This window comes from Odontesthes bonariensis, chromosome 6, assembly GCF_027942865.1.
Source record: "Odontesthes bonariensis isolate fOdoBon6 chromosome 6, fOdoBon6.hap1, whole genome shotgun sequence".
NCBI lineage: Eukaryota > Metazoa > Chordata > Actinopteri > Atheriniformes > Atherinopsidae > Odontesthes > Odontesthes bonariensis.
In genome coordinates this window covers 39,551,643-39,575,404 of record NC_134511.1, presented here as the reverse complement: position 1 = coordinate 39,575,404, position 23,762 = coordinate 39,551,643, and the positions used below count along the sequence as shown (strand labels likewise).

The 23,762-nt window shown below is 41.6% G+C and overlaps 1 protein-coding gene across 10 annotated transcripts in view; it reads right to left on the bottom strand.

The window, feature by feature from the left end:
• The window catches only part of mef2cb (myocyte enhancer factor 2cb), a 70,922-nt gene that overhangs the window by 28,029 nt on the left and 19,131 nt on the right, over positions 1–23,762 (bottom strand). For all 10 annotated transcript variants that reach the window (XM_075468765.1, XM_075468764.1, XM_075468768.1 and 7 more), the window contains 2 exons: positions 11,295–11,517; positions 1,531–1,734 (listed from right to left, as the gene is read on the bottom strand). In XM_075468765.1, coding sequence (XP_075324880.1) covers positions 1,531–1,734; positions 11,295–11,348 — 258 coding nt within the window. In that variant the 5' untranslated portion in view covers positions 11,349–11,517. The remainder of the gene's footprint in view (positions 1–1,530; positions 1,735–11,294; positions 11,518–23,762) is intronic.

Here is a 23,762-nt window from a genome sequence, read left to right as displayed (position 1 = left end):
GGTAGAATCATAAATCATGGTAATTATTAAATTAAATCTTTTAAATCCAAAATCCCATATTTATTGGTTTGTAGTCCGGTGCAGAGTGCTATTTGGAACAGCAGCTGGGTACCCCGTGGATCTGTCCACCCTAACTGGGCAACAAGCCCAGCAACAACCATATGAAAAGATAAAAACCTGTCCCATGCTGTTTGATCCTGTGTCAGATCCTGTGGTCATATCATCAGACCATGTATTGCATTATTTTTTTTTCATTATATCTCATTGATATCTACTTTTGCTTTGGTACACTTGATATGTTTTCCCACAATAATAGATTTATAGTCTTATACATTGTTATGACAGGAAACAATTGATATTCTGCTGCAGTCAGATGTTAGCTGAATTACAATTTGAGCATACGTTAATACATTAAAAAGGGAGTATGGACTCAGTTGATCATTTCAGGGACCTCTGGGCCCGTGACATTATGTGAGCCAGGACTTAGTCTATATGTCTTTTTATTTAAAAAAAATACCGAACTGAATTTCACCAAACTTGGTTGAGGATTCATCTCTTTCACGTAGTATCTACAATCATGTCATATATGTTGTAAAAGATAAAGCCTAAAAGCAGGTTGTATCTTCAATATCTGTTCAATTTGTGTTTAAGCTGTGAGAAGTGGTGTATTGGCAGGATTCCACAGCGGGAAACATAAACATTTCAGTTGTAAGTGAATGGCAAACGTATATGAAATACACACATTTTCTAATTAATGTAATCTTGATTTAGATTTACGTATGTACCATTATATGGGCATTACATTGTTTCATATATTGCTTTACAAAATAACAATGAAAAAATATGATTCATTCAACATTACTGTTTGGGCCTTGTGCAGGTAAATGAGGTCCACAAGGTCTGTCAGAGCTCTAGAGTGGACACTGCATAAGTGGTTCACGTTGAGAGCTTAAGGCTCCAGGAGGGTGTAAGCGTCATTTCCTGCTTTATCTACCTGCCCAGCGGCAACGCTCTTTAACATTGCCTTCAACCACTCTAGCGACATGTGTCCAAAGCAAGTCAGATCAACATCCTCCTCTTAGAGTTATATCGATGGTGACGAGACACCAAGGGCAGGGGGTGGTGATTACAGACCACAGGGGACAGTCTGAAAGGCCCAGATCAATGTGCAGATACATCTTTTATGTTGCAAAGTATAAACAAGACAAGAAGACAGTTTAAACAAATGTATTTTTTTTTTTTTTATATATTATCAACATATTGTTTCTTAAAATACCTTTTCTAAAAGTGATTGATACTGCTACTGCACCCCTGGGAAGGACTGACAAGCTATGGGAGCAATTATTTCTTACACTGTGTTAGGTGTGAAGACTAAAAGAGAGAAGTAAGGGTTGCTGAATGAGTCACAAAAGCAGTAACCATCTGTCTGCTTGTGCTTTTGCATGAGTGTACATGTGCAGGCATGCGTGTGTGCTCCTGTGCATTAGTGTGCGTGTGAACGTTTGCCGTCTGTGTTTTCTTGTAACTTACCTCCACAATATCAGAATTGGTCCTGCTCTCGTGGGGCTCATTGTACTCAGTGTATTTAAGGAGGACCTTGTCCATGTCTGTGCTGGCATACTGAAACAGCTTGTTGGTGCTGTTGAAGATGATCAGGGCAATCTCACAGTCACACAGCACGCTCAGCTCATACGCCTTCTTCATCAGGCCAAACTTTCGCTTTGTAAATGTCACCTGGGTGAGAGAAGAGATGAAGAACAAAAGTAGCAGATGACGAGAGGCTCAGGCAAGATCAACATATAAATAATTGCTTTAATTTACAGGAAGAAAAAAAGACACTATTGCAATAAAATCCATTTATTTAATCTGACTTGTGGTGAAAATGATCACAACAGAAAAAAAATCCCTATCTCTCAACCCATTTAGCTGTAATGAGGTAATAAAAAGGAATCTAACATCTTAACTTTTTTGCTGTAATATAATTAGCTTTCAGAGAACCATCTAGATGGAAAGTGATGTCTGCTGAGGATTCAACACCACTGACTGTAACTCCTCCACTCTACCAGGAAAAAAAAGACCAAAAAAAATAAAAGCTGGGTTTCCATTTGGGGAACTGAAAATGCTCTGACTCTGTCAGATAACGGTAGGGAAGATCAGTTATTGCTTGTCCATCAAAGTACACAGAGGCTCTTTGTGGAACACATAGTCAAGTTAAAGCATTGGCTTCATATAGCCTGAGGTTGCTCACTGTCCCAACAACTCCTATAACTATTACAAAACATACACCTACAACTATTTTAATAAAGTATTTCAACCACATTTTTCAGTTGTTCAGTTGTCAAATGAACCGTCTTTCATTGTGAACAACTACCCATTGATATGAATAACAGATAGGTAACTTAATTGTATTTGAAGCTGTTTTTGAGTATTCAAATGATGAAAAACTTGAAAAACAAGAAAAATATCTCTTGTAATATGACCTTTTTTACTCTCTCTGTTGTGTGTATATGCAAGAACATCTGTGTGTGTGTGTGTGTGTGTGTGTGTGTGTGTGTGTGTGTGTGTGTGAGCCCAAAGATCAGTGTCCTTAACTACAGACATACAAGTGCCCACATTGTCAAAACAGAACAGACTCTATTCCTCTATTGTTTGGATCAAAACTAGAGCAGTGAAAGTGATTTAATTCCAGAGAGCTGCACCTGGTTTCCTTTCCAAGCTGTGTGTGCAAGCTCTTTAGTCGTATGGGAAAAAAGAAAAAAAAATTGCCACAGCCAGCTTCCCTCTGTGAGCATGTTGTTCTTCGAATTTCTTTTTATTTCATCCTGCGACTGTGTGTATTAATTACATTGGAGATCTGTCTTGACAAAGCTTTTTATGGAGAGGAAAATACTGCCAGAACTGTGCCCAGCTGGTAGCTAACCATCTTAGTTTGTTAATTAACTGCATGTTTGAATATTCCCCTCTAACACTGAAGCGGTCCAAAAAATAGAAAAAAATAACTGCAGAATGAATACATGCTCAGAGTACAATACAATACTGAGAGCGTAAAGCACCTTTTTCATGACAGATCTGAGGAATGAATAGATATTTAGCATCCATCTACTATGCACTGTCCTTCGCATTTTCTCTTTACAATTGTGAAAAGAGTATGGCTTAAACTGATATTGAGAGTTTTGGATTTCCTGTAGTGATATCTCCCAGGATGCACCAGGGAAACTGAATATCAAACTCTTCCTCACTTCCATCCTGTCTTTTTTTCCCCGTCTCTCTCTCGACTGAGAGTGGGTGAAAACCATGCATTGAACTGACATATCCTGAACCCCCTGACCCTCTAAATGTTTTCCAGTGATGTCACAGCGTCTTGCCAAGCTCCCTGTCAGACAACAGAGGCTGAGACCAGAGATATAGACGGCATTCTAACTCCTGACAAACCTGTGTATGTAACGTAAGGTTCTGTACCTCAGAGCACGCATCTGATTCACAGGCGAAATAAGGAGAAAAAGCTCGCCACAGTGAAAAATCTAAATGCATCTTGTGACAAAAAGGATTAATAGTCATATTCAACAGTCATATTTAATCTACTCTGACCTGTATCATCCACGACTTACATGAGCACCATGAGGGTCTGGCAGTTGTGGGGCAACAGTACATATTGTGCATGAGCCAGTCAATAAGATAACAGGATTGTAGAACACAAGGTCAAAGCAGACTATTCAGGAACAGGACATGTGGAGTGTTGTCTTCCCCTGATGTTTTAATGCAAGAGGCACAAGGGGCAGACGCAGGACACAGTTAGCTGCCTCCTCTGCTCTGTTATCATGCAATCACTCAGTCCCTCACTCAGCTGGGGCCATTAATGTTTCAAAAGGTGGCACACGTGGCACAATCTCAGAGGTCCACAGCCTCTTGTCTAACATTGAAGCTCCACATGCTAGCTAAGATCCCTCACTTCTCAGTGGACCACTCACACATAAACAAAACTGTACACATGCAAACATACAAAAACATACATCATTGAAACAAACTATCTGGATGACATTTATTTCATGCTGCTCCTTTTGGTAGTACATTTTTTTTTACAAAAGAGCCAAAAAACAATCAAACTTGTCTTGAGCCCAACACTTCAAATGTGGAACTGTGTGCATGCTTTTCCCACATATCATAATTCACACATCGACCGACTTTAACAGCACCATGGGAAGAGGCTGAGTGTGATTATGAAAACCCTTAACTGGCCAAACAATAACACCTACATAAATATCACACCACACCCCCATATCTCAACCTGACACTTACAACCTGCTACCTCCAACACACATGTATTACAAACCCTACGGATGTACATCCATAAAGATACAAGCATTTATACTGTGCACGTTAGCTTGATCGGGAGCACATGCATTTTAAAAGACAGCTGGTTTATAACACAAATGTTACATAGATGAAAATACAGGTTTAATCACTTCATGTGGAATGAGTCATGTCTACATCTCACCCATACATTTTTTTTTATCTTCAGTGATCAATGTCACTCCTCAAAGAAACTGTGCCGACTTCATGGCCTCATACGATACCGTCATGTGACCGTTTCAGGTCATCACATCCGAGTTAGTGATGTCACCACCAACCTGCAACTAGAACCTGTGCTCTGGACGTCTTTCAGGGGAGTCTCTATTCTTTGGGTAAAAACTGATGCTATTACTGGTGCGCCTGATCTGTGCTTTATCTACTATATTCTGTTTTCAGTTTATAATTTGAATTTTGTTCAAGCACCCATAATTGTACATGTTTCAGTTCAAGTTTTTGTTTGTTGTTAGGCCAGGGAAAAAAAAAAAAACCTGGTGGAAACCACCCATATGTCATTGTCACAGCAATCTTTGTTTTGTTGGTCAGTGAGTGTTGTTAGACACACCACTATGTTAATAACAACGAGCCTGACATTACAGCCCTGTGTGCTGGTAAGAAGGACCTGTGTAAGTGTGAGTGTGAACCCAACTGTGTTTTTTCACAGGGTATTGCTAACCAGGGTGTGAAACCTAGCATCACACACACACACGCACACACATACAAAGATTACGCAGAAACACCCAGGAAAAGTTTTTAGAGCATTTCTCAACTCAGATAAGCAACATACAGGAGCTAATGGAGTATGACTAAACATTGTCAAACTGTTAATGTTCATTTGCACGATAGCTAAGGAGAAGAGCTCTTAGACTAAAGTCTAAAAAAAATTCTTCCCATTAAAATAAGTCAAACATGTTTATCAGCATGACTCAAATCTAATCTGTCAATGGGTGGCATTTTGGTTTTCTGTCTAGAATACTTTATAATAAAAAGTCTTATCCTGCAGACCTCAAAGTCTTCTTGAATATTTGAAGTAGTAAAACAGACAAAATTTCACAACTACAGTTTAACTTGTTAAAACATTGATGACTTATGGAAAAAGAAACTCTTTACAATAATTACAGAAATGTTCTTTCTAAATTTGTTACCCTCTTTTTAAAGCTGTGAAGGAGGCCAAAACATCTTCACACCCTCATAACCCCATATTGACATGAAAACTCTGACTTATCTAACCGATAAGAATGCGCATAGTGAACACACTATAGACACAAAGCAGCACACTTTTTGTTCACTCCATGTTCCTCTGCAACTCCTTCCCCATAGAGATTCATGCACAAGACACAGACAGACACACTCACCTCTAAATGCTAAACATTACCTTCTTTTTTACTTTTCTATCTTCTTTCTCTGTATGTTTGTAACTCTATATGTACCTATATGTGTGCTCAACCTAAAAAATTACCAGTGAACATAATAATATAAAAAAAATGAAATCAGCCCTGCTTTGCATAATAGAGCTGTCACATTTTTTTCTTTGGCAGGCAAGGAGAGAACCACTCAGGACAAATAGAGGGACAGAGAAAAAGGAGGGATAGAGGCTAATTTTCTGCCACAAGGGTGAGAGAAAGACGGGAGGGAAGAGGAGGGAGAAAAGAGGGGGCGGACGCACAGGAAGCACATTTGTATGCATTTCCTCTCATAACAGGAAGAGGCCAGTGGCTTCCCCTTCACAATGGCTTCGCTTCTGCTTCCCACCTCCTGCCTGCTTCCCTGGGGGAGGAGGAGGTGAAGGAAGAGGAGGAGTGGAGAGAGACAGGCACCAAAAGCTGCTGGTTAGTAAACCAAACATGGCCGTGTGAGGACACACACACACACACACACACACACACAGATGTCAGTCACCTATGGAGCAGCACGATTTGTCTTGAGACAAACACTTATCCCATTGTCAAAGCAAAGCAGGAAGACGTGAGCTTACGCAAAAGGAATAATTGGAGTCCAAGACCTTGGTCTGAACTCTGCCTCACAGCCAAAGAAGCTGTTAAGAGAGGCATTATGACAAAAGAAGCTTTGTCGTATCTCAAATATATGCTATGCTCCTCTTTCTCTTCAAAACCCCATTCATCATCCTCTTCCAGAGCGCCTTCATTGTACAGTAGAAACAGGAAGCACCAGACTCCAAACTTTTCTTTTTTCGGCACGTCAGTTGAAGCCCGCTTTAGTTAAATGCTAACTCATGAAACTGATAGTCATGTTTTAGTACTGCAAATTTTAGTTTTAGACCCGAAAATACACATCAGTTTAGATTGTTCTTACCAGAGCAAGTAATTACATTTCAGTGCAGCTCTGCAATAGCTATGCTCCTCTGTATGTTCCTGTTTATGCAAAAAAACCGCAACTGGAAAAGGATGACTAAAAAAAGTTTATGTTACATTGCAGGACCCAAGTTAGTGGTTGGAAAGACAAAAATAACTTTGCTGTCATTCATTTGAGGTGGATAAACTCTTGGTGTGGCACTAAAGCTAACACTGTATACACAAGTCAAATTATTTTCACTTTTTAATTAATTTTAGTCAAAACATAAATTCCCTTTTTTCACACAGGCTCTCGCATGCCTGGGCGTTTGTTTGTTTATGTGATTTCAGCTGCAATAAAATCCTATTAACCTGAGTTTTCATTACATGAGAAAAATAAATTAAAATTTGATGTAAATGACCTGCAGATTGTGGGTCAAAGTAAATCTTTAAAAATTAAAAAAGTGTCAAACTGTTTAAGTCAGGTATTCAAAAATAATAAGCAAAAAGCTTTAAAAAAAAAAAAAAGTCCCATTTTTTTCATATGGGTATATTCTTTTCTTTTTACACTGTTTTAGAAAGTGTTCAAAATATGCTCTGAATGAAACAGCAAGGAAAAAAGCCTGTGTTTTGAATACGAAATGACCAACAAAATTATTTCTACAGCAAATAAGAAAAGGCAGAAAACTAGACCAACCAATAAGGCTTTAAAGTTAGGCGAAAATAGAGGGAATTGGGTGAGCACAATGGACCAAGTGAAGAAAATGCAAACCAGGAATGAAATAAAAAGAAAGCTCAGGGATGCAGAAAGAATGAAAAAAAACAAAAACTAATCTAGCTGAGAGAAGGTGAGAGCTTAGTGAGCTCCTCTTAGGTAAGGTCGTGCGGTGCTGAACATATGACAGAGAGGAGTGCCACTTGCTGTGGTTACTGAAGGAGATGGTGGAAGGTGGGAAACAGGGAATTAGAGGAGGGGGTTCAGGGGTGAGGAGCTACCCTGTGGGCCTCATTATTTTCCTGCTGTTAATTTTTCTCACACATTTTCTCACCCCAGTGCTGTTGATTGGAGGGAAGAATGCTTTGTTGTAGAAACAAGAAGACCCCTTATTTCAGCTTCAATGCTGCAGTTAGCATGGTGAGTGAAGAGAGAAGGCATATGCAGAGAGACATAAAAAATCATTTCTTAATCTTCCTGCTGCCGAGTGTGTGTCGGAGTATCTGTTGTTTGTGGGACCTGGGAGATCCAGTTGTTTTACTTCCTGTCACTGATGACCATTTGATCCATTTTGATCTTTGGCCTCGGGGGTTCCTTCCCCTTGAAGCTCGTATGTCCCACACAAGGACACAGATACAAAATTCACCACAAACAAACCATCTTAACTTGTGCCTACTGAGCGTTCTGGCTGGAGAGGTAACACTAATTAGAAGTGATTGCAGTAAATTTGTCGAACCCCAAGATGGGCTCTATAGAGATAGTGTTTGAGATGTCTACATGTGAGTACATTTGCATTTTTAAAACTTGGGAATTCTGCATAGACAAAAAAAAAAATGATGGTATGTCTCAAGTCCACGCCACCACTTGTACACACGCACACTTATATCTTGGTACTGTAAGTGTGTGTGCCTGCCTATTTCTGTGTGCTTGTGTGTGTCTGTGTGTAAGTTGGATCGGGAGAGTCTGCTCTCTGTGTACAGCCCATGAGTTTATGGCACAGGAGGTTCTTTCATGTGCCCGAGGCTGGGAGAGGGTATGAGTGGTCGGGCGGCTTGGAGCCAGGGTCCACACACTGCTGCCCAGTGTCCAGAGCTCCGGGCAGCCAGTCAACGCCAGGGAGGCCTAGTCCTTCTGCCACTGCTCTGGGGAAGTGTTTCGGGGCCTGGGGGTGGCAGGCTGAAGTGGCCGCCCAGAGAGAGCCAGGCCCTGTTCCCAGGATGATGCTGCTGGAGCAAAGAGGGCGGGAGAAGGGGGGCGCAGTACTGCCCTGTAGGTGGCATGATAGCGTTGACAGCTACACAGAGTGGTGCCACTCTAAAGAGGGTCGCATTATGGAGTGCATAGGAATCAGGAAAATATTATACTATACTTTGGAATGAAGAACGATTGTATCGTGTCGTATTTTATTTTTTTTTAATTTTCTTTACATAACTGTAGTTAGATATTCATTTTATGTCCGAAGACCATTAGCTTTATGTTTTAAGTAGGTGGCAAGATTTTTTTAGACATAAAAGACTTAAAGTATGTTAAGAATGTGTGGTTGAAAGCAACACTATACAACGTCCTCTGGTGTTTATTTGGCTAGGGCTCTGGGACATTTCCTCAAAAAGGAAGTGAAAATATGCAAAGCCAAAGCTTCCGTTTTTTGTTTTCTTTTTTTTTCAAAGAAGAAAATTTAAGTTTCTGTGTCTGTCTCTGTTCCAGTCTTGTGATATCCACCTCCGCAAAATGAAGTGATGTCATTTATTTAGGCGGTATGCTGAATGACAGTGAGCGCAAGCATGTGGTGTTTCCACATGACTTGATGATATCATGTTAGGAAGAACTGTTATTTCACTACAACAACAACTGAATGAGAAATCTATGATTTTAAGATCAAAACAACAAACTACAGTGACATATTGATTTTCCTTTCCGTGAACTCTTTCTCTCTGCCCGGTTTCCTCTCCATCCTCTTCTCCCTGTAAGTAAAGCCCAGATATCTCAGGCATCGATTCCCCTCAGGTGTCCTTCCTGTCTCCCTCATTCACTCCTTATCCTCAGGAGTCAGAGAGCCTGGTGCAGCTTGCAGTCCCAGTATAAGGTGGAATGAGGAGAGGGGCTGAGATAACACTAAGGAGGAAGAGTGGGTGCTGCTGCAACACGATAGTTTTAGTCCTCATGTTAAACTCTGTGACCTCCTCCTTTCTCAGTTCTTTCTCTGTGTCTCTCTATCTGTCTCTTTCAAAACCAAAACAATTTAGAATATGAGCACATACTGTCATAAATCCTTGTTTGTTTTTTAAAATATTTTTTTATAAAAATCACATCTGACCCTGAAAGCACCCTTTTTCTGAAGTGAACCTGCAGTAACCTTACATTTACACGAGTGACTTTTATTAATGCAGGTGCACTCAGTCTCCCACATCCAAAGTCTGCTGAAATTCCATCCATCCATTTTCAATACCTGCTTAATCCAACTGTAGGGTCATGGGGGGGGTGGGGGGGGGGGGGGGGGGGGGGGGGGTGCAGCCTATTCATTGGGGGAGAGGCAGGTACCCTGTTCATCACAGGGCCACACAGAGACAAATGAGACAAACAACCATACACACTCACTCCTAGGGACAATTTAGAGACACCAATTAACCTAACATGCATGCTTTTGGATGCTGGGAGGAAGCCAGAGTACCTGGAGAGAACATGCAAACTCCACACAGAAATTCCCATTCCCAGCTGGGAATTGAACCTGGAACCCTCTTGCTGTGAGGTGACAGTGCTAACCACCACACCACCGTGCAGCCCTCTGCTTCAATTATTCCTCTGCTATTGTCTCATAAAATAATTCATCTTGTTCATGTTCTTTAACTCTGGCCACAAATTACAGCGTTTGATAACGCACAGTGAAATGATTCAGGAGCATAATTATAGATGTCAGACAACAAAGATGTCTCTAAAGCAATGAAATGGGTCTGTGTATGTGTTTGACCTGTGATCCAGGGGCCACGTTGGCAGCGTATGGATCCAATTGGGCTGCCAGGAAGCTGACAAAGTGTCAGTGGTCAGCCATGCCACAGGAAGTGATCGATTGTGGGCCTCAAGGGCAGTTAGAGAGCTCTGTCTCTATCTATTTCCTGCCACAGACGCTAGTGTCTGCCTGAATCTTGCTGTCCACTATTCATTATGTCTCTCTCAAGTAATGCCAGCTGTTGTGAAAAAGTCTTGTAAGATTAGTTAGATTTTTTGTTTAACAAGTAGGTTATTTTAAATGTATTTATTTTATTTTTATTATTATTATTATTTTTTTTCAAATTACTATGCACTGGTTCAGTTGTAATTTGAAAATTCGACTTATGGCCCACACAGAGGAAAGTTACAGCAGCTGTAGTTGCTGATTTGGCTCAAGCAAAATACTGATTCAATATTATTCAGTATTTGTTTCCTTATGTGTCACTTAAGACCTTCCCATCACTGTTTGGTTGTTTGTTTGCATTTTCCTCCACCCGACCTCTTAAGTGCAACCACCACCCTTTTCCTGGTAATATTCCACGAGCAGAGAGTTAAACTGGGTGGCATGGTGTGGGCCTAAGTGTGTGAAGGTGCTTCACATGTGTGCAGGCTTCACCCTTCTCACTGCACTATGCTGCAGAATTGATTTTAAAAAATAACACGTTTTTAGGACTTTTTTAGGAAACATTGCTCCTGGTGCCCTCACACTGGTTTGTTGGACAGAACAAAAACAAACATGCCATGCTAAGCCAATGGAATGTTTTCACCAAAAGCAATAACTGTGCTTTCCCTGCGTGCACTTTTCTGTCCCCCAGTTCACATATTGCCCAGACTCCCAGAAGACCTTAATTGTTGAAGGCTATGTGGGGTGTAGGGTGTCTCTCCTTCCTCCCTTCTCCACCCTTTCTCTCCCCCATTCTCATACTCATCCATCCTCCCATCCCCCAGAGACTTACCTGTCTGTTGCGTTCATCCATAATCCGCGTGATCTGAATCTTTTTCCTCCCCATCGTCCCCGTCTCTTTCTTTCTCTCCGCTTCCTGAAGAACTTGAAGCTTTCTTCTCTCTCCTCTTTCTTCTTCTGTCTCCTCTTTCTCTTCACTCCGGTGCTCTTCCTTTATCTGCCTTTTTTCTGCTTTCTATTTGTTCCAATCAGCTCAAAGATTCCAGCATCTGTACCTGCAAGAGAGAAGGGAGGGGTAGAAGAGAATAAGCACTAAATGAAATATGGCAAAACACTGAGAGGAAAAAAAAAATAAAAGTGGCATCATGGCAGCCACAAGGGAGGGTGAAGAAAGACAAAGAATCTGTCAACAATGTTGTGAGAGCCGCTGTGTTTTTCACTGTCGATATCATGCAAATCACTTTTTGCATTTTTTATTTTTTATTTTTCCCAAGAACTGACTATGAGAGGAGACAGCGCTGTCAGGATCTTGCCTCGTTCACAGAGTTTGACAGCGTTTTGGATGTGCCGCTAACTTAAACGCTCTAATCACCAACACTGTAACATTACCTCGGTGCTGAGAAATACATTTTGTTTCCTCCCATGAAACTGCACCGTATTGACAGTGAAACTGACTGCAGCAACTTTTTCTAATCTATCTGCAGCCCATCTCCAAAAAGGCAGATGAGAGCTGGAGGAGAGAATACAGATGTAAAAAACTGTGCTCAGTCTTGCCATATTCTCACAACACAAAGCCGGAAGAAGAATACAAGAAAAAAGTGGCAAGGCTTATCTTACAAAACATAGTAAAAGTTTGTTTCTTAGAGACAGAAATTAAACAGAGTTCCAACATGATCTGAATCCAGCTGGAGACGCTGTATGTCAGTGACAGCATCTGACTAAGAATGACTTAGAACTCCTCTTCTTTTTGTGCTGCTTAGAGTAGGAACCTGTGTTTAAGGAGTGGAGGCCAGCAGCTCATGTGCTGGACTGCATGTGCAAGGAAGAAAACTGTGCTCAAAAAAGTTTGAGTGACTGAGTGTCCATGTGCATATGCATGCGTGTGTGTGTGTGTGTGTGTGTGTGTACTCTTGTGTGAGCTTGGCTAAGCCAGAGCTCCCGTGCATCTCTCCAGAGTGCTAAAGTAGGCCAACCCAATCTATCTCAGGGAGGAGCAGAAGAACTGTTGTTGTGTTTTCTTTTGACAGTAGAGGTGATAACGTCCCTCGTTATGCAAATGAGCATCCCATTATTTAAGCTCAGTGCAATGCAGGGGAGCTGTCAGCACCGTCACATAAAAAAAAAAAAAAAAAAAAACTCCATCTACTCTGCCTTTTTTTCTCCACTTTCTCCTTCTTCTCTCTTCTCTTCTTTCTGAACCAGATTTCCGGCACCTGGCAGCACAAGCATCAGATATTGATGTGGAAGACGACACTGCTTCACCAAAAGACATGTCAGTCGCAGTCTCTCTCTCTATCACTCTCTACCTCTCTTTTCTCAAACACCCTTGCTCTTTTCCTCACTTGTTCATATTCTCTCATTTGTACTAACCAGTACACATACCTGCACATTGTAATGCACCTTCCTTTACCATTTTTTTCTATCTTCCCATAACCTGAATCCATGTACTTATTGAGTAACATGCATGAGGATGCACAAGGAGAATCTAAACCCCTGAGGTGAGTACCGCACATTGCAATACACTTGACCTTTTAGTGCTCAAGAGCAGGACATTGATCACAAAAGTTTGTAATAGAGACATCCTCGGATCCAGTGGCTCTTAGTGACAGGCCAAGGGCCTGTGGCAATAGCATATGACATTAGATTGTTTCTTTGCGTGCAAGAGAAAATGCAGGCTGTGTACTACATTCTAAGCATTATTGCATTTTAAATTGCAACAAACTTACAATATAATGATTGGAGTCCATATGCAAAATAAGTAAATAAATAAATGTCTTTAGGAAACAGCAGCACATCAGTTTTTATGTATACAACAAGACTATCTCCCAAAAGCTTCCATCACATGAAAACTGAACACAATGTAAAACAATAAAGACTCAACAATAATGAAATGCAAGACAAAAAACTTCCTGAGATGATGGTTTGGAATACACCCACTTATGGGAGAATTGAGATGCGAACATAAATGCATCATTTGGCAGTTAAGACAACAACCAGACTGCACCATAATAATAATAACAAGATCTAAAATAACTCTGTGGCAGCTCTGAAGAGGCTATCCAAAACATTTTAGCATTGCTCTGTGCAAACACACCCATCCTTAGACAGAAAAACAAAGAGCTACCCTCCGGAACAAAACAAAAAAGGATGTTGTCAGACAAACTCGGATTACAAGCCAACACTAAGGCGCTTGGCACAAGACAGCCAGACAAGGATATCAATCAAGTCGGCATACCTCAATCACAGGCTGACAGCATCATACCCCCCCAGTCTTTGTACTCAACATTACCCAGCCCGGGCACTGCTCCAAACAAGGAGGTGTTACCTCCATGATCCTTTCCTCCTGGCCTCCACCTCCTCCCTTTTTCCTCCTGCAGCTCACTACTGAGAACTGAACCTCTCAATGTCAACACCTGCTGGGGCAACACCTTAGGCCTTGCGTAACGTTAACGCTAAGACTAAGCCCGTGTCCTGAACATTTAATCCCTGATTCTGGCTCTTGGCACCAGCCAACACTCCCCGAGGTGAAGTTCTGCTGCCACTTAGTACCATGTTGATGCCTCCCCAGCTTAGACAGATCCCCCATCCTTTTTCATCCCTGCCTTGTCTACCTCCTCCTACACAACAAGGCAAGTTCCCTCCATCCCCTCTCTTCTGCCTCCTCACTCGCCATCAACCCCCCCATTTTTCCTCACACCCGCCCCCGTCCCATATGAGAGTCAGGCAGTTCCTGGTTAAGAAGTGAGTGCCCACCTCCTCATCGGGCTCTTTTCCCTTTCCCTCCCTTGTGGTTTATAGAGTATCGTTTAACTTAACAGATTACCACTGACTTACTAAATCCAATTTAGCTTCTTAACGCCAAGAAATAAAACTGGAGGGAAGTGAAGAAACAAGCAGTGCTTATTGAACATGGTTAGGTGGCATGACACAGCTGGAATGTTTGGCAGGCCACTGATGCCTGACCTAAGGGGAACAAATACTTTGACAAAATATCAGAAGAAAAAGTAAAAACACCCAGTAAGAGACAGAAAAAAAACTAACAAGCTATTACATATTAAGCCAATTTACTAATCCCAAAAGCAGGGAAAGGGGGGGAAAGGAATGGAATTTGAAGAATACACAAAAGGGACTCTATCTACTCTGTGGACTGTGACTAATGGTATGCCTGCATTAACACTGCTCTGGTAACTGGAGTGAGGCCGGCTTGGGCAATTTCTAAGGTCAAAGAGCAGAGGGGCACCAAGCAGACCGAAGGACAACAGTTGCTCCTCTGCTTGTTTTACATCTTTGAGCTTTCAGTTGGAGAGGTGACAATGAAAGAGAATGACAGTGGTGAGAGGAAAACAGAGAAATGGAGTGAAGCATAAAGAGGGATCTTTTGAACAGGCACCATGCCTCTCCAGGGGGAGGGGAAGAGCTGTACCCACGACCCTCCCATCTGTTAAGCAGACGGATGGAAAGAGAGAGAGAGCGGGGGGGGAGAGAGATGAAGAGTGGGGGAGGATGGGAGAGATGGAGAGGGAGCATAGATTCAGCACATAGATCTAATGAGCATTTCCTCTCAGTGTCTCAGAAGTGTAGCGGAGAGGACAATGAGAACATATACACTCAGAGCACCACAAGGCTTGATTCTAGGTCGCCTCTCTCCCAAGTGTTTAGTCACTAAAAACTAATATACACCACATGGTGCTTTTTCACATTCTAATAGACGTCTGTAGGGTGCTTGTTAATGTGGTTTTGCTATTAAGGACATACACTGAAGATGACCCCTTCAAATCAAGGGGACAACAAAAAAGAGGAACTTTAACTTTGAGTCTTGCTCAGGACTAATTCATCATTTTGAAAGACAGCTGGAAAGTTTGTGAGAGGAGACGGTGGATGACAAGAAGTCCTAGTACCAGGAACAAAAGCGAATTACACTGAGACAATTTCTGCTTTTGCAGAATTGTGAAGGAAAATGTTGAGAACGAAACCAGACCTCCTGTAAAAGTAGTGCATGGAGAATTCTGCTGATGCTGTTGTTACCGAAACCTAATTCTACTTGTTACAACAAATTGGGGAAGGTGATTTATCATGACAAGCAGTTTTCTAAGAAACCCAAGAAACCCCACTTCAGTACACAATACATCTTCTCCACACACAATATATGTACATATATATCCATACATATAGATATATACACCTCCTAAAAGATTGAACATATATACAGTATATATAAATTGTTTATATAATCTTTTAGATTTTTGGACTTTTCTTCTTTGTGCCTCGACTGAAGCTATGTGCATGATTGCTTGTTTAAATGTGGATGTGTTTGTGAACGCAATTGAACGTCTATGCATTTGATTTAGAAATAGCGTAGCACAGCAGCACTATATCTCCAGTAAGGGTGGATGGAGATATACCAATACAAGAGAGAGGAAAGGAAGGATGAAGCATAGGACTAAGTCAATGGCCGAGCAGGATGGAAAAGAAATATGTACCAGGTTTCATTGTGCCTCTAATGTCATTACAGGCAGTGACTCCTCTATGTGGCACGCCACACTCCCCATCTGTCAGAGCGAGATAGGCAGGGTGACGAATGGCTATCACTGCTACTTCTCTCAACCCCCACCGCCCCCATCCCACTCCAATGTCTGTATCTTTTTTGAGTGCTGGGGAGAAGAGTGACCTAAACCTGGGCGGTAGCCCACACGTAGGTGGGCCTCTATGGATCTGAATCTCAGCAGATATTAGGGCTAATTTAACATGTTAGCAGCTAAAGAGATTAACAACATGTACCGCTGGGGATTAGAGTGATAGCGGTGGATCATCTCATAATGTGTTCATTCCTTTTTTTTTTTTCCCAGTGTGCATTTTACCTCAACTTGGATTTCAGAAGCTACAGTGTGTGTATATATGTGTTTCTATGAATGCGTTGGAGGATATGTCTTCACCTGTCTCTCTCTATTAGATCACGGTTTAGTTGGATCATTAGTGAGACAGAGACAGTTTCACATATATTCTATTTTCAATCTTTATGTGCCCTAGAACTGAGGCACCTGTCTATTGATGAGGAGAAAAGTGAGCCAGTAGCCTGTAGTTGGCACACAGTTTATACATTCTGCCAGGCACTCATAAATGTGATTGACATTGCAGAACAAAGTACACTGTTATAAGTAGCTGCTCCAGCATCACTTGGTGAGCTCTGAATTCATCATAAACCACTGTTTAAAGAGTTTCCTCACTTCATATCTCAATTTTTAAATTTGATTGATTTTTAGAGTGGCGCAGCTCTGTCAGTGCTGTTTCCCTTCTCATCCTGCAGTCCAACAGCTCTGCCCCATGGATTTGGTGGACAGGACAGGAAACACACTCTCACACACACACACACACACACACACACACACACACACACACACACACACACACACACACACACACACACACACAGACAACTCATGGGAAGGATGTGACAACAGCAGACAGACACAATCAAAGGTGCTAACAGTTTTTCCTTCCCTCAATCAGTCTCTTCAAAAAGCATGAACTGGGAATCGAAACCCAACTGCCACTCTCTTCTTTCATCTCCACTGGCACATGACAAGGAAAACTAAACAGAATAGGAACTACTTAAGGTCGAACATCTAGTTCTTTAAAGCATGTCTCTATTTTGAAATCGCGATGAGATCATATTCTTTATGAGTCATTGTTTGAAGGAAAAAAAATCCTGCCATAATGTGACAGACATATTAGCATTCACAATTTCAATTCATGTCAGAACAGATTTTGGTTTTTAGATAAACACTTTTTCTATAATTCTATAATGAAAAAAAGTGTTTATAGTTTCAGCTACTGTATTACGCAGACTTTTCCCCATACCTTTGTAGTATCGGGTAAATGCAGTGAGGGGGTAGAAGAGCAAAGAGGTCTGCTCTTCGTTTGGGCAGCTGTGCATTTCACTCAGCACCAGGAAACACAGACCTTGGGCCATCAGAGCAGCAACAGACAGGTAGCCATCCGTCAGAGCCAGAATGGAGACAGGTGAGAGCCATCTTTCCATAACCCAGTGCTGACTCCCCCAAGGACAAAATGACTTGACACAATATGTCAAACCCACTCTTTGAAAGAAGGCCCAGAACTGTAAAGCTGCAGCTGCTAGGCCAAAGGCAGACAGGCAAGAGGCCACATATGGAAGCAAGAAGTAGCTAGTCAAGCAGGGCTTTGGAGAAAAAGTAGGTGTAGTTGTTAAAAAGGCATCTTTTCACAGCTGTCAGCAGCTTTTTGTTGTTACAGTGGCTTATAGCCATGAGTGATTAACAATAAATACACATGTATTCTCGTACCAAACTGGAAAAAAGATGTAGCAGAAAAAAGGAGAAGAGGAGAAAAAAGGAGAAGCAAACACGAGTCACAATTTGGAGAGGCCCCGGAAAGGCTGCAGTGAATCACCATTTAGCACATTCAGTCTTTCCATGGTAATGTCATTAAGGAGAAACATTAGATGTATCAACGTATAAATTCAAATTCAATTCAAATTCAAAAATACTTTATTTATCCCAGAGGGAAATTTAAAAAAAGTAGCGATAGAAAAGATTATCAAAAACAAATTAGTTTAATAGACGCGGTAAAGAGCAAGGTTGACACAGAGTGGGGCAGAAACGATTGAAATAAGTATTTTGAATATGGAAGTGGTGCTGATTGTGGTGATACACATAAGTGATGTTTAAACACAAATAACTACACTAAGTTTCACTTTATCAACACTCCCGCAGTTTCTTTCACTTCTTCCTCTCTATCGCTCCCTCACTGTCTCTCGCTCTGCAGTCACAGTAAACCGCTGCCTAAATGCACATGTTGCCCTGTGCACCATAGGACCCAGGTGTAACCCAACTGCTGACACTGAAGGAACAGGAACAGAAAATTAACACACAAATGTACGCGAGTCATTCTCACAGAAGACGAGGCCTAGGTGCACAGATGTGAAGTTCTCTGCTTATCTATGATCGTAATACAAGCAACACCCAAATGAACAGTAAGCCAATACACTGCAATTGCTGCATGAACCCTTCAATAAGTGTGCCCAGCCCCCACAGGAAAAGCCAGGAGTCATGTCACCAAGAACACAAAGCACTGACATATTCACCCAATTATGTACTCTGCCGAGTATGACAATGTCTCAGGATGTTAGTAATGTTCTCCAGTGGGGAAGAAGGTCTGAAAGTGTGTGTATGTGTGTGTTTGTGTCAGAGGTTTAAAAAATGAAGCCAAGATCTTGTTGCTGCAGGATCTATGCTTAGAATTCAACCCTGTCTCCCAGAAATTACGCTTTTATACAATTAATTTGTAACACCAGAAAAAAATCCGAAGAAACGTTATACTGACCAAAATGAGGACATGCTGTCAATTTAGAATGCCGAAAAAGAAAAAGAAATTATATCAAGCATTCTGCTGATGTATATATTCTGGCAAACTATCTAATATTGTAGCACATTACAAACAAGTAGAAACAAGGACTTAATGGAATAAATTACAATTATGCAAAATAATACTATAAGAAGCCTGTTTGTTCTAATGTTCTAACACAGTTTTTTAAATAATTTCTTTTTTCTTTTCCTTCCGCAGCACTTTCTGGCTGAAATGCTATATTCTAGCTATTGTCCCTTTAAGACTCCCCTCAAGAAGGGCCAAGTTCAAATTAATTGGTCAGCTGATTGGCAAAAAATGGCAAGCCTTTATCCAGCCTCTTAATTTGTTCCCACTTGATTCCTCCCCTCAACTCTTCTCCTCTTCTTTGAGTCCCTCCCACCAGAGATTTGAGCAGAGGAAGTAGGGACAGACATTAACAGAGAGGAGCTATTATGCACTTATAAATTGAGACAATCTTGCTTTAGACCATCATTTTAAACTGATGTCAGTTCAGTATGACATGTCTAAAAATGCATTATCTAACCACTGTTTTGTTGCAGTATTCATCTGTATTTAGTTATTTCTATTAGATGAGATTTAGAAGTGTTAAAGGCAACATAAAGGCAAAGCAACACAGTGATTATAACTCCTTTGGGCTCCTCTATCCACGCTCCCCCACATGCATTTTAGGAGTTGAGGGACTGATGATGAACATTCTTCAAAGTATTTGTTAGTGAACGAGTTGTGGGTCAAAGACAGGAGGCCAGAGGAGAGAGGAGACAAGGAGGCCCAAATTAAACAAATGAGATGAGCCACAAGAAAGCTGAAGGCAAGAGAAAACCCCCAAAAGCACTTGGTAAAGGAAAAATTTTGACCTGGTTGAACTCAAAGCAATATATTCTCCAAATGTTTACTGAATCATGCTTGTTGGCTAAACCTGATGACAGACGAGAGTCTGTCATTCTGTCATCTACCAGCCACCTCCTGGCAAGCCCAAAAAGCTTTTTAATTAGTCGTTTTCCACCATAATGTAACTGGAAAAATAATTAATTCATTATATGATGCAATTTCTATAGAACAGCTTTGCTTACTTATGAAGAGGCACTGCTTCCCAGCAGTTGTATGCCCCAACTCTTCACCCCACACTGTATCACCACCAGACATCATGGTTAAGACAATCCACTGATGATTTCATCACTCCCCCACCCCTCACTCTTTTTCTTTGCCACAGTATTCTAATCACCCTAATTAAAAGCTTTGTTCATTTAGAAATCTCTGATGACAATTTGTTTCACTCTACCCTACAGCGGTGGTGGCGAGGAAGAGAGGAGAATTAAATTTGATCTTGTGACAGCAATTATTAAATGCTCCCTCCTGGCCTCAATTAAGGCCCGCGGGCTAATGCTAACATGGCTAACCCTCATGCAGCCACAAGGTGCCTGGTGCACTTATCTTCACCAGCTTCATTTTGTCACCCTTTTCAATGCGTATGTACAGTACGTCTTTAGATATCTCTGTGAGTGCCTGACAGCTTCATGGTTATGGAAATATGAGCTTGCTTATGTGCTGTTATCTGCTTTGCATGCTTGCTGATGGGAAGAGGCAGATAGAACGATTTCCCTTTTTTAGTTTATTTGTTGTGACAAATTCAGCATGTGCAGGGTGGCACATCTATGAGGGAGCTGTGGACTATGCTTTTTTTTTCCGTGCCTCACTTCATCAGAAAGTTTGAATTCCATAATCATGCTAAGCAGTGAAGTGATTTTTAAATTGTTTTTGTTCCTTAAATATGAGCATCTTCAGCAAGCACCAAAGACGATGGAGCATCAGTACCGCTCTCTTCTGTTGTGACACCCATACAACATTACATGCCATTGTCGCAGCCTTGCTGAGCTGAAATTAGAGCCATAGCTCTGCTTTGAGTCTATGCACAGTGTGTGGGTAATTTACAGAGAAGTAGAAGGTTGCACACTTCAACAAGGATGTCCTTCATAGATTCGACCTTCGGATTTTTCTTTCTTTCTTTTTTTTTCCTCCTCTGGTCCCTGTGCTCCGCTAGGAAACCAAGTAACCTAGATCACAGAGTAAGGAGAGAGGGGATTGTAACAGAAAGAGACAGAAAGAATGAGAAGCAGTGGTAGAGGAGTGAGCAAAAAGAAACAGCAAGGCAGACTGAATTGCAGAGTCGTATTTTGACACCCAAGATAAAAAAAAAAAAGAAAAAAAAAAGTTAAATGATGTCAGCTTTGCTCCCTTTTCTGTTACCACAAGATGATTGTGCTGATTATTGGTGAGCATTGTTTCCCTGTTGACGCTGAGGACTATTAAACTGAGATTGTTCCACTGTTAGTGTTTGTTTAAGAAAGGGTGGTTTAATGTTTCCAGGCACTGTCTCCTCGCCACAGACACACACATGCCCACACATATCCAATGTAAACTTGAGACACAAGTTGCATGCAATGCATCAATAATTTATGTTGCTCCTGCGCTTTTTTCGAGTCCAATTTAGGTGCCTTCAAACATAAAGAAAGTGATTAAATCAAAAAGCTTTATGCCTTGAAAACTTTCAGTCTAGATATTGGAAAATCGACATAGCATGCAAGGGTGCTAAAAATATGAATCTTTTTGAACACATAGACTGAGCTCTTCCACTCTCACAGTGTGTTACAGTTCCCAGAGGAAAGCTGGTGGTGGATTGCATGAGGCGAAAGGTTGTATGCAGTGTGGAGGGCGTGTGGCAGCATAAGGTACCTACAGATCAGCCTCTGTTTAGGGGAGTGGCCCCACAAAGGCTCGAGCCAGGCCAGACCGAGTCCAAGCCTCTCATTAGTCATCGGCTGGGTGCCGCGCTCTTTTTTGGAGTGGTTAAGGGGGAACTGGTGAGGGTCTGGCAGTTCCACTGTACTCCACTCCCAGCACCATCACAACCCAACCTCATCAAAGTGAGCGCTCGTAATTTGTCACAGAAAGCAGCCAATTAACATATGTTAGGGGAGGAGGGAGGACGAGAAGACGGGAGGAGAGGAGGAGAGGGTGAGTGAAAAAAGATAGCGTGTGATTAAAGAGTCTGCACAGCTGCACAACATCAAGATGGCAAAGAGACGTTTAAAAGAGACCTCAGACCCAGTAATCTGATAAGGCATACAGTTACTTAAGCCCCATAAGCAAGAGAGAGTTAAGGAAGGAGAAAAAGGGGGAGAATGAAATAATAGAGACAAACAAATATTAAATTACTGCTGTGAATCTACAAGCTTTGGCAGCATGCCTTTACTCTCAAGATGTGGTTACAGTGAAGGCCAGTGTATCACATACAGATGACCCCTCCTGCCAAAGTACACACTCTATTTTTAGATTAACACTCACCCCATTGTATTTGACGCAGCTCACACTTATATTATAATCAGCCAGGAACTTCAAGGTTTCTTTTTTTTTTTCCCTCAACTGTTTTTCATCTAAAAATGTGAACTTCTGGTGCACCACTGCATTTCAACTCCCTTTCTCACGAAACAAAAGGTGTTTTTTTTTTCTTCATTTTTTTATTTTTCATTTATTTTTTCTGTCACAACATCTCAGACAAGTTGCTTACATTCTGACTTGTTTGTTTGCTTTCAAATTCTTTTTCCTCATGGTTAGTTTTCAACACGTTGTGTGTGGTTATTTATGCATGTGTGTATGCCTGCGTGTGCGACTGTATGACTGCATGTCTGTGCGAGTGTGTGTGTTTGTATGTCTGTAGTTGCTGATGTTGTTGTTGTAGGAACATCTTGTGAAGCGAGTCGTGTGATATTTTGCCTTGTTGTTGGATACGGTGGCAGGCTGAATGCATTAGCATCGCACGCTGATGCCATTCTGTGTTCTGTCGTCTCTCAGCCACCTCTGCCATGTCTCTCTATAGCGACTGATCACAGGGGTTGACAAGCAAGTTCGGATTTTCGTATGCATCACTGTCCTTCTTGACGTGGGCTCCAGCTTTATCGGCGAGGAAGCTTTAAACAAATTTCAGTGATTTTTTTTCAGAATTGTAAGTCAATTTGTGGGAAAATCCCCTGAACAAAAAAAAACCAGCAACCGTAAACAGTTCTGTATTTCGAAAATACTTATAAACGATAATCCTTATGATTACTATCTTTATGAATTAATTAGCATTTTTGTTTTTGTTGTTGTTGGAAAAGTTGTTTTGACAGAACACAGAGACTGAAATGGAAAGTAAAACCACCGTCTTTGGTTGTAACCCAGACTCTGCACTGTGTATAAATCATAACTGTTTCTTTTTCCTCCTCTTCCTCTCTCTTGCCCTCTTATCTTTGCCATCAACCATCAGTCGTTATTTATTTAGTTTTCGTATGTGGGAATTAAAGGGCTTAGGTGGAGGAGCAAAGGAGTGGAGGACGGAAGAAAGAACGATGGACAGAGGGGGCAGCGGCGAGTTGCATTTGGTTCGCAAGCCTCGCTGCATGGTTGAATTTTGCTCCTCTCATCTGCTTTGTAAGCTGGTGGTTCACTGAAGGACCTGGCTGCCTGGAGATCCCCCCCCCCTACTCAAATCCCTCTGCTGCAAGCACAGCTGCACCGTTCACATAACCTCGCCTGCCCCCCTCCTACCCCAACCCCCCTGCTAATGATAGCAGAGCACGTCCCCTCCACAAGGCAACAGCTTTTTCCACTTCATGTACATAGACACGAACTTGATGCGCATGCACACAAGAGCACTGGACACATGCACAGGCTAGTGGGCACAACATATCCCTTTTCCCACTTTTGGTTCTTCTTCTCATTTTTTCTCATATCATTCAATTCCTTCCCCTTCTCTTCACCCTGAGAAAAATTCCCCGGCCTTATGACCCATGGAAGGCCTGAGAACATACACACACTCACAAACACACACAGACGCAACCATACACACACTAAACTGAGC